Source organism: Melospiza melodia, chromosome 5, assembly GCF_035770615.1.
Source record: "Melospiza melodia melodia isolate bMelMel2 chromosome 5, bMelMel2.pri, whole genome shotgun sequence".
NCBI classification, from domain to species: domain Eukaryota; kingdom Metazoa; phylum Chordata; class Aves; order Passeriformes; family Passerellidae; genus Melospiza; species Melospiza melodia.
The window spans coordinates 14,645,376-14,657,401 of NC_086198.1; the positions used below are offsets into that span (position 1 = coordinate 14,645,376).

Here is a 12,026-nt window from a genome sequence, read left to right on the forward strand (position 1 = left end):
GGCAGCAATTATTTTCTAGATTATCATAAGAACATCATTCTTGTTTGCATTTGTATAGACTAAGGACATTCTATGCAGATCTGCATGGACACACTCTTAGAGATTACACCTGTTTAAAAAGAATAGTAAGTTCAGGATATAAATTATTGAGAGAGGAAAAGAGAATGCAGAAAATACTCTGCTCTTGTAAATAATAAATTACATGAATGTATGAATGTGTAGTCAGTAATTTGACCTTGGAATGTCTGAAGAGATCCACATGCCATTTTAAAAGCCACAACTAACACAGCATTGGCAGATGATACAGTGCACACATCCCCACGAACAAAATGCACTAATGTTGCATTAATGCTGTCTCTTGTTAGTACTAGCAGGAGAACAATCCCCTGCTAGAAGCTGATCAATTCACTTGTGCATAAAAGCCCATACATCAGCATACATACAACAGCACACTGCACAGACTTGGATGCCCAGAGGAATATTACAGTGTGATTCTCCAACACAGCTGTACGAGCTTCTGGCAGGCCAAACAGAAGATTTATCTTAGCCAGCTAGAAATTCAGATCCAGATTTGGCAAGAGCCATTGGAGGAATTCAACAATGGGTTCAAAACAGAGATACACAGTAGTGTTGGAGAACAGTGATAAGCTCTTTACATTACCTCATCAACAAATGAACCAAACCTTAACTTTTTAAAGTGAGCTGAAACTGGAAGTAAATTAACTCCATGTGAGCAATCCTTGTGAAAACATCAGAAGTTTTACCTGTCTCAATAATTTTGCATAACTTGGAAGAATGTAAAACCCTAGAGCATTACACCTGTGACCTTTCGACAAAGCATACAGGAGCCTAGAGGAATATATCTATGTAGGGTCATTCTGTGAAGTGAGTGGCTGAAAACTGAACACAAAATATTACTCTCAGCTCTGTTTTTTCTATAAAATAGTGATCCATATATCCCAAATGTGGACATTCCAAGAGATTTCATGGAAAAAAAGCCATGCATAGCTGAGCCATGCATAGCTCTTGTTCTAATGAAATACATCTTCCTGTTTTGAGTGGAGAAGAAGGGGAGAAGTTAGAACTCAAAAATAAAGCACATGGTCATGGTTGCATCACAACAGAACTAAAAGGCTCTGCACTTCTGGGAAAACATTTAAGACTTCTAGAGTTTATGGTGTGTTAGAGAGAGTAGTTTAAAAAAAAGCAAAAAGCACCTAACAAACAGCACCACTACCAACAAAACTATGCCACTATTTGGTAGTCAAGCCAGAAATGCTCACTAGAAGCAAGGGATACAGAAGCTGAAATTAAAAGCTGAAATTACTTTATTCCATACCAAAAGCTTTGCAATATGAATATTAACAATTTTTAAAATATCCCAAATCGAATGTATGCATTTCTCAACTGATAACCCAATTAAATATTTGCTGCAAACTATTTTTGGAAGTGTGTACTTCCAAAATGTACATATAAACAAAAGTCAGGAGGTCTAATGGTATTATCAGGTTGCTCTACTCACAGCTTTAGTTTTACAATAACTAAACTTTTTCATTCAGTTTCCCTGAACTATTTTTAAGTATGTCAACAGGTAGCCAAGTCACCTACCTATTCTGAAGATCAAATCATCTTCAATGGGATTCTCTTTTCTTTTGCCAGTGCTGTACATGCTCGCAGGTCTTTTCACAGCTTTCTGCTTCACATGACCACTGCCTGGAGATTTAACACGTCTCTTAACCCCTTCAGTGGTAGGAGACACATCTGCTGACCTGACCACTTTAAGTTTGAATGGGCTGCCCTTGATATGTTGATCGTAAAGTCTCAGTGACAAAGTGAAGTCCCCTTCCTTCTGAACAGTATACAAAAATTCATAAGTGCCATTTTTGTTGTCAAGTATTTCTCCATCTGCTACGCTCCCATCAGGCGTGCTCAGTTCAGCAGTGAGGTAAGCATTCCCAGATTTACAGAGCTCCCCATCCTTGTCCTTGGTTGTGATGGTGACGGACATGGGCTGTCCGATCACCGTCTGCCTCAGTCCCTCACCGGTGGCAACTGTTTCAGAGGCAACAGCGTTGGTGGTTAAAATAGTGCCCAGGTTGTGAATGGACTTCTTCAGGCCTTCTGTTTCCACTATGAAGTCCAACTGATCGTTTTCTCGGGGCTGCAGCGGGAAGTCCCTCTCAGCCAGTTCGTTCAGCTTGTCACTCATCTGCTTCTTCACCAACAGCACTTCGGTTTCAGTGCCATGGTTGAGGGCTTGGGCTGTAAAGTTGCTGCAGCTTTTAATGCTTTCCTGTCCTTCTAGTAAGGTATCCAGCTGTGCCTGGAGGACCTGTGTGCATTACCAAACACCAGATTAGCATCATGTTACTAGCTATCCCAGGAAGAGCTATCCCAGGAAGATGTAGCATCTAAAGGTCATTGTAGACACCAAATTTATAATGTCTTATTTTACAGTTTAATTTAAACATTCATTTTAGAAGAAGTAGCACACTGATCGCCAACCTGTATTTGGAATACAATGCTGCAACACAAAACAACACCCTGGTTTGGGGATTCAAGACTTTACAGACCCACTGTCACACTAGATTGAATTATTGCCCCACATATCTTGTCTTGTTTGGTTTTGGGTTTTTTGGTTTTGTTCAGTTTTTTTTTTTCTGTCTTGTTTTGGGTTTTTTGTTGTTGTTGTTCAGTTTTGGTATTTTTTGAGCAAAAACCCAGCAACAAATGTAGAAGTTTGAACCCTGCCCCATCTAACTCTCAGCAGTCACAGTTAATGAGATAATTACTGGAACTGAGTTATGTTCACAGAAGCAGAGATATTTTGGAGTCATGAGGTCCATTAATAAGAGAGGCTGCAAGAAACTTCTTGATACTGTTTCTTCAGAGACAAGGGAATTTGGGGGTTAATTCTCTATGGAGATGGACAAGAAGGCCTCAAGACCTGGATGCTCATCCATCCTGAGGAAAAGTGGGATTCCTGAACTAAATGAGTGAGGAAAGGGAAAATCTCCCCAGCAGAAGGTAAATTGATTCCTCACTTTCAGCAGGCAGGAAAGCAAAATCAACAGAATGGGTTGCGGATAGTGGAAAGAGTTGGATTGAGTGGCCAGAAATATTGGTGGGCAGCAAGTGGCCACTCAGTATTTAAGACTATGAAAGAGCTTCTATTATAGGGTCAGTTCTGGCCCTCAGCCTAAAATCCTTAAAACAGTATTGGCCTCAAAATTGCTAGGTGTGGGCTGGGAACAGGGCTAACAATAAAAAAAAAAACAAAACAATTTTGCAATTAATTGGAAATGGATCCCTGAATTACGACAACCTAGCAGAGACATTCATGATAGTTAAGATAACATTGCAGCTGCCCATCACAATCTACACTGATAAAATCCCTAAATGAAGGTATCCAGTCACACAGTTGCTATGTTTTTCCTACATAGAAGAACTATGGCACAGACATGACTGTGAATTAGAGAAGTTATTTTGTTGACCATCATTGTAAAGTAAATATTTTTGAAACATTTCAATTGATGTAAAGTAAACTTTAAGACTGGATGCTACGAAATAGTCTTCCCTTGCTGAGACATTCTATGTAATGACACTGAATTCTAAAGGTATTTTTTTTCTGAATTTTCCAAAGCTTTGAACTTTGGAAAGTTCACTGGAGAAAATCCAGGCTCATGTGTTACTGATATAGGAAAGTAATAGCAACACAAAATCTTTTAGAATGAACAAATTTCAAGACTACTCTGAAATTTCAAGTCATCTGCTTTTCTGGGCACATAGAAACTTCTCAGGATGCAATACAAGGCATTTCTAATCTGTTTGGTCTTCATTCAAAGACATAAGAAGTTAAAAGAGAGCATAGCCAACAAGGTCCCAGGATGACGAAACCCCATGTGCTTCAGCTAACAGATCACAAACTAAAAGAAAGACCATTTCCAGCTATTTTTTAAAATACTTTCTCAAGACAGTTTTCTTTCATTACAAAAATGAAAGATATTAAATCCTAACATAAATACTATTTTAAACGCACATAGAGTATTTTACATTTTACACTCTTTCAGTCCATTGGACAACAAACTGAACTGCCAACTTTTTCTTTGTAAAATGTAGCCACTGCATTTTTTTCATTTTTTAAAAGTATATGATCAGAATGGTTGTATTTTGCAGGACTACTAGTCATTCAAAAGTAAAATCCAATTTCAGTTGGGTTTTTTTTATACAAACAGGGTAGATGCCTCTTTTACTGCTTATGTACAATTTCATAAAAATTTGATTATCTAATGCTCACAGTATTAAATTACTTTAAATCTCTTTGAACAATAAGAAGATAATTTAACATCACATTCTGTTTTGTGTAGACTCTGTACACATACAGAATATATTTGCTTGTCATGGAACTAAGTGTGACATCTTGAATACATTTAGATGAACCTGGGATCTAAGTTAACATTATTGATGCTCAAACTTCTGTGAGCTTCTGCTTAGCTCTGGAGATGACTAAAGTCTGTGCCCCAATGGTTTTGGGCTCCCCATGTTCCTAAAAGTATGTATCTTGTGCGTATGTTAGCAGTCCTCCATTTCTACAGGCTCAGCAGTTCGGCACCTTTCTAATGACGTTTTCAAGCCAATTCTACATCCAGAAACACAGCATTCCTCCACTTCAGACATCTGGAGATGCTCAAGCTGCTCATTAATGGCACTCTTGAAACTCCAGTTATCGATGATATTTTCTCTTAGTGGTAATTTTCAGGGAGAAATCCTTCTTTATAAAGCAGAGAACTGATGCACAGGAAAATAAGGACTAAATTCTTTAATTATCCTGATTCAGACCTAATAATCCTCAACAAAATCTCTACCCACCATGTTACAGGCTTTGCTTTGTAAAAGTACAGTTTTCTGTTTTCTTCCTCTGAAGCTTGGTCTACAATATAGGGGGAAAACCCCCAGAATCAATCATCCAGATAGGAAGTAAAAGAATGAATGCAGCTCTGCAACCTGTTACTCTCCTCATTCCCCTAAGAAAGTGAGATGTTCCTCTAATCTTTTTGTATTCCAACAGGTGGCATCTGACATGAAATAGGTTACCAAGCACTGGAAAGGAAAACAGTGCTTTGAGGCAATACAGGCAGCCTTAATCAGTTCTTCAGAATAAATTGTTTGGCCTGTATCTTCATGGTCATCTTATAAGGCTGAGCACCCACAAGCAAGGCTCTGCAGCATCTGATTTTGGGAAAACGAAGTTCTCTGGATCTCAGACACAATTTGTCAAACTGGCGTCCTGCATAATTTGTAAAAACTGGCTGATTAAAGTAACAGCTTTTCACTGAAACACAAAATACCTCTTACTTTGTGTTTAAGGCCATAATTCACTTCCAGCTCCATGAGCAGCACGCTCTTTCGCACATTTAAAGTCTTCTGGAGTTCATCAAAAGTGGAATGAATGTCATCTACGATGCTAGCCTTTTGGTTGGTTAACTGGTGTATGATTTCAGATATAAAATGAAGTGCTGAGTCAATCTCCGGAAGCCTGAGGGAAAAATTAAATTACAAAGATTGCTGTTTCAAAAGTCATTAAACATTGGCTCTTGCCCTGGTATCTTTTGATTAAACCCTCTCATCAGCAGGCTGTCTTTAAATTTGGTCATTTCCCAGAATTAAGTTCATTCCTTTTATAACCACACAGTAGGTCTGGTCTGATAAAATAAGGCTAAGCCACAGTCCTCCCCTGTGCAAATCCATTAAACTTTAAGCATTGCCAACAATGAGGCCTTGGATCCTGTCCTTTATGCTGTATATCTACTCGAGAAGATATAACTAGATTTATCCCATTTTTTTTTTTAAGCCATTTTGCCACCGTAGTGTTTGTACCTGTCTTTTTAACAACCAGCATTATTTAGTTAGCTTTCATTAAATTCATGACTGGACAGCAGTTTCCTCCTTAGCATTTTATGCCCCTTCTTTGCACGACACTTGGATTTCTAATGGCCTCTGTTATGTAAAAGACAAACAGGAATCTTTTGCTCTTTTTGCTGACCCCTCAGTACATCCCACTCAATGGATTTTTTGTCCTTATGCTACCCTCACTATCCCCATTTCCTAGGTAAATACCCATGGAACCAGCACATTAAAACATCTACCTCAGTCAGCACAGGAAGCCAGTGATAAAACTGAAAATGGAAAACAGTCAGTGGAGTCTCCATACCTTTTGTTGACAGCATCCAACTGGACTTGGAGGGAAGCCTTGTGTTGCTCCACCACATCCTTGAGTGGTACCGTGGGATGCTCTGCATGCTCTCCCTCGGTGCACTCCCGGCACATGGCTGTCTCACAGGACTGGCAGTAAAACTCCATCACCTGGAAAAGTGCACAACTCTGCACTCAAACATGGCAGCAGGAACATAACTCAAAGCACATCTTACTGAGTCTTGAACTCGTTTATTAGCCAAGCTCTGAGACAAAGCTTCTGTTTTCTTATGCACAAATAATTTACTGCCTAAAAGATGGCTGTTATTTTTACATATTTTATATTAAAATTCTAATTTAAAAGCACTTAATTCTACCATAAAGTGTCAGAATAGCAGCCTGTGAACAACACTGAACATCATTGCTGGTCCTAACATCATCTTTGTACTATGTAATAGTAAGTTTTGGGGTTTCTCTTACGGACTCCATGAAACAACTCAAAAAAAACCCAGGCATTCAACTGCCCTCATTAACTCAATCCTTAGTCTTCTCATAGGGTTTGCTAAAGAAAGTGCAAACTTAGGCTGTTTTTCATAACAGGGTCACTCTTGAAACACAAACTCAGTGGAAATCACCAAACAACAAGTTTATTTGCTGGAGGAAAGCACCCTTAATGAATCTACATGCTGCAAGGAAAAATCTCCATATCCCATTACTAATCCCTTAAAACCATTAAAACCTCATATCTGAGATTGTAATTGGAATGCTGATCTACACTTGAAAGAGGAGGAGATTGTTTCAACCTCTTAAGTACCCAGCAAGATGCTCTTTAGAGATAAAAATAGATCTTTACATGTAATAGATAACCCAAATTCTGAATATATTCATGAAGGGAAAGAAACAGAGAAGTCCTGTGCCCAAAATCACATGTTAGTCAAAACAATGCACATATATGCAAATTTCGCATGAGACTTTCTTTCACAGCTAGTAAGTCCTTGGGCACAAAGCCTTTTAGGCTTATTAAAAAGGATATGAGGAAGTTTGTAGTATATGCTTCAAAGCAAGACATTGGCAGCTCCTTTGCATTCAGAGCATATCATCAGAATCTTGAATAATTCAGCTGATGCTTCTAGCACTCACACATCTTGCACAAAAATGGTTGTGCTGGATTTGTTGGTTGATGAGATGGTTGTGTAGAACCAGCTGTTTTCAGGTGAGCAGAGGGATTTGTAACAGCACCGTGCAAAATACCAGGCTGCTCCAAGGCATCTTGAGAATTAAGGAGGGGGATGCAATGACCATGTTTTGCATGTGGCTGTTAGCATTAACAGGATTTTCCTCTGATAAGCTCCTTTCTGTCCTATTCCCATTCTTCCCTCTTATCTCAATTCACAAGATATGGGATTCACGTGCAGTGAGGGTTTAGTCATTTGTCAGCCACTCATGTAAGCTCAGAAAATTTAAAAGTTGATCCAAATAACCTGTGTAACATCAAATAGATCAGCAACAGGAAAAAAAAGTAGATCTTCAAAACAATGTCAACCCCCATGAACACTACTCCAGTCACTGTGAATTTAGCAGTCTCATTGTAGTAGATCTCCGAGGTCTGATAGTTACTTTGGTAGGCACTGTGATGTGATGCATTCTTACAGTGCATAGAGGAAATCAGTTAAACAGAGTTTAGGATTTAAGTTCTTTTCAAAGGCTTCAAAAGTCTGCAATCAGAAGCAGTCAAAAGGAATAATATTTTACTAGGAAACTCTGAAATCTTCTTATATGGCCAAAAAATGAATTCATTTCTTTTGCATGAGTGTCCTAAATTCAACTTTCTGCCTCTCAAAAATTTAATGCTTAGGTTCAAGGTATTTCAACACGCCCTTTATTTATTCAGTATTTTAATCTTTGGATACAGTGATTAGAATAATTTAGTATTTCTGTTTTCTACTAACCACCCCATAATAAACATCATTATATTTGCAGCCACATATAGAAGAAAGGAAGCATCTCATTGGCATTAAGGTTGTTCAGCCTAAACAACTTTCCTCCTCTTTATTTAAGCATCAGGGAAACACAGAAGTTCAAATAACAAACAAATCACAAAGATCTAATGTGTATCTCTATATAGAAGAAGGTGTCTTTGACTCAAATTCAAAATGTCTCGAGAGAAGCAGCCTTCATTTCCCACTATAATTTTTGTATTGTGCATAGATGAAGGAGAAGGAAAACCTCATAATACAATTCAACCTTCAATTCAACAACTGTCTAGATAAGCTAATTTCCTAATTTTTTCTTAGCATCTCTTAATCAGGCAAGACTGAATTCTAACTACAGACAGACAAGTATCGCTGACTTTTCATTTCTCCCCTCCATGCCCAATGTGAGCATCACATTTTGTGAATCTCCAAAAAAAATTTTCATTATGACAGGTTTGCCCTACAAAATATCTCAGAAAAGGACATTTGCCTCTACTTTCCAAATTCTAGAGAACTCTAGAACAGGATATACTGTAGCATGCAGCACTGGCTTCAGCTGTATTTCCACAAATTCAACGAGAACATTTCCATTAGCTGTAATGAAATGTGAATTAATACCCACCAGTTCTGAAATCCCATCCAGTAATTCCTACCTTAAACCAGACCAGCATATTTCAGCACAATGATGTAACTAGAGACCCATGCACATCTTCACTACTATACTTCAACTGAATTTACAGAAACTTTTAAAATTGCATAATCAAGGATCCAAGTACTGAACTAGATTTCACAAAGCCAAGACACACTAATTCCAGCCCTTCAAAGTTCAGAAAAAGCTCTCACCAATCACAAGCCCCTCTTCTCTAAAATCACATTTGTAAAATCACATTGCTCAGCCTCTGCTTTCTATATGTTTGAATTAAAAGAGCAGTCTACAGCAAAAGGATGAGTCAGCTCTTTGCCACCCACCTTCCTCATGTCACACACACATGCTTAATTCCTCTGTGCCAGGGCTAAAGTGCACCTTAGCTTTGTGTGCTTTGGCTTTCTAAAGAATGTAAGTTTGAATTACCTGAGGGCACCTCTGAGCTACCTGATAAAATTTAGAATGTGTGTTTCTCTCCCTCTCTAGTCACAGCTTTTGCCCTACTTTTGCCCTACCCACAGATTACACTTTAATGGGATACATGAGTAAGTGACATGGTGGGAACTAGAGAGGTGAGGAGAAAAAGCAAGGGTTTAAAAGGTAAGATATGAAGTCACTTCATCAGAATATCAAGGATAGGTGATTTTTTATTTTTCTAAGAGAAGCATACAGGCAGTAAGCAACAGCTCCACAAGTTCAGGAAGTGTTTTTGAAGGAAAGATCTTATGCCTGTCAAGTTGCCAAGCTATGCTATGATCTTTTGAGAAAAAGCTAGTCAAAGATAAGGCATTCTCTCTTGTTAAAAGTGTTTAACTTAATACTGTGTATCCTCTCTTGTTACACTCTAGAGGCAGAAAATACATTGCCCCACCTTCTACATTGTAAAAACATGGATCCTTCACTCTGAGCTGGTTTTCAGTTCAAATTCAAATAAAACCCAAGTATAGACATTTCAGAGGCTACATAACTCATTAAATACAATGGAGTAAGAATTTCACAGCTTGCCCGGCCCTGGCTTTTGTACTGCCCCTAAATGATTGTAGATCAAGGTTTCAAATCCAGAATGCTTTCATACACAAGAGCTGCAGGTGTTTCACACCTGAGAATAAAGCCAATCTTATTTCAATGTGTAGGCAGAAGATAAGAATCTTCTACTGGTTCAAAAGTTCCGTATGTGCCCTATAACCTTGATTTAACAGGAACATACACTTGTGCTCCATGGTGGGTCAAAATGAGGAAGCGTTTTTTTATAGTTCAGGCACAGGTAATACAAAAGATCTTAATACAAAAGTTGGTTAAGATACTACAAACTAAGTTTCATTCTTCATAAGAAGACAGAGAACAAAGCTGCCACAAGAGAGGATGGGAGAATGTGCACAGAAGGTATAAAGTAAACATACACATATGGAAAATATGAGTGATGGGAATAGGGGACCAACTGGGAAGGGAAAGTATCTAATCTGCATGGCCTGAGGAAGGCTAAGTTCCAAGCAGACAGGCAAGCAAATGAGAAAGTATCTCTGCATCAGTTTCTATCTTAATCAGAGAGGTTTAAGTCCAGGATGGCTGAAATGATAGGAAAAAAAAAAAAAACTTGTTTAATCAGAAACTTATTTCCAAGCTAATATGAAGAAAAACTGGTAATATTTAAAAGAAATATATTTGATGCAAATAGTAAAAATACAATGGGTCTGACCCTACCCGAAACAATATGTAAAAATTAATGGTGACTGGATTTAGTGCAGAATGACTGCTGGTTCTGTAAAGGCATTCTCCTCCAGCTGCCAGCTCAATCTTTTTTCACTTCCTGAAGCCCCCAGTAAAGTTACTAGCAGCCAGGCACTTAGAATCATAGAATACCCTGAGCTGGAAGGGACCTACAAGGGTCACCGAAATCAAACTCCTGGCCCTGCCAAGGACCACCCCAAAAGTCACAGCACGGGCCTGAGAGCATTGTCCAAATGCTTCTTGAACTCTGGCAGGCTTGGTGCTGTGACCACTGCCCAGGAATCACATTCCAGGGAAGACATTCTGGATGAAGACCTGTTAGATATTTCCTAGTATCTAACCTATTTGCCACACAGTGCTCTTGTGTCCTGAACCTATAAAGCCAGCAGAATCCCATTTCCTCAGTGAGGCTTAAGGTGCCCAGCACCTTGCCCTGTGCACCCTTGCAGCCCAACCCACATGGCCAGTCTCAAGCAGCTCTCCCCAAATCTTACCTCAGCTCCTCCCATCTCAAGGACTAATGTGTGCACTTAGCTTTTCATTTCTTAGCTTCACAAAGCTTTAAATTGGAGTCACCCTCAGGCTATCCCCAAGCCTCCCAGATGCCTACTGAAGCGAGAGGATGTTCCCATCACACACTACTCAGCATCCTAAATGGCATGCTGTGTTTCAAGGCAAGCCAAGTTGGTTTAGAGGACTTACAAATGCACCTTTCCTTATAAAGGAGTTCTCAGAGAGGTATAAGGTGGCATGTTTTTGATTGTAGACAAGCCAGGTTTTTTTTAAACATACCCAAAGAATAATCAGCTGATAATTTAAAACACAAAACAAATAATACCTTAATTTTGACCTTTTTCTGCATTTCTCAATCAAATGGCTCCTATCAAAATGGCTAGGTCAGAAAACGGCTATGATTCATTCTAAAGAGGGCAATTAAAATGCAAACAAAAACTAGGAATATATTAATCAGTAACCACTACACATACATTAGTATAGTACACATTTTAAAAAGTTTCACCAGTTATTCATTAATCAGAGAGTCCAACATCAGTTCTACAAGTCCACCTAATTCCAAGAGAGAAGGAACTGAGCTATTCCTCTATTACAGTAATCATTACCTATCAGCTGAATTACTCCTACACAACCAATGTACCTACACTGAGTATCAAATAAAACAGCTCCCAGAAAGTTGTCTTAAACTACTGGCATGTTTCTTAGCTTGCATAGAAGCACAACATTCAGTTTACAATACAGCATTGCTGAGTTTTGGAGTCTCTAGTTACATATTTGCATAAGTTAACCTATGAGTCAGGAGCTCATACGCCTATCATGAAGTTACACAGGTTAACAGTGAAAATTGTGAAGTAAGCAGAGTTAACTCAGTTGAGGGCACTTGCCAATGAATATACTGATATGATTTGAGGATGTGGGTGAGGACATGCTAGGTAAAAAGAGTAGGCAAAGGGAAAAAACAAAGCAGCGTCCAA

General features: G+C 38.7%; 1 protein-coding gene across 26 annotated transcripts in view; it reads right to left on the reverse strand.

The window, feature by feature from the left end:
* TRIM2 (tripartite motif containing 2) overlaps positions 1-12,026 on the reverse strand; it is a 108,685-nt gene that overhangs the window by 23,173 nt on the left and 73,486 nt on the right. For all 26 annotated transcript variants that reach the window (XM_063156368.1, XM_063156369.1, XM_063156362.1 and 23 more), the window contains 3 exons: positions 6,212-6,363; positions 5,356-5,536; positions 1,609-2,332 (listed from right to left, as the gene is read on the reverse strand). In XM_063156368.1, coding sequence (XP_063012438.1) covers positions 1,609-2,332; positions 5,356-5,536; positions 6,212-6,363 — 1,057 coding nt within the window. The remainder of the gene's footprint in view (positions 1-1,608; positions 2,333-5,355; positions 5,537-6,211; positions 6,364-12,026) is intronic.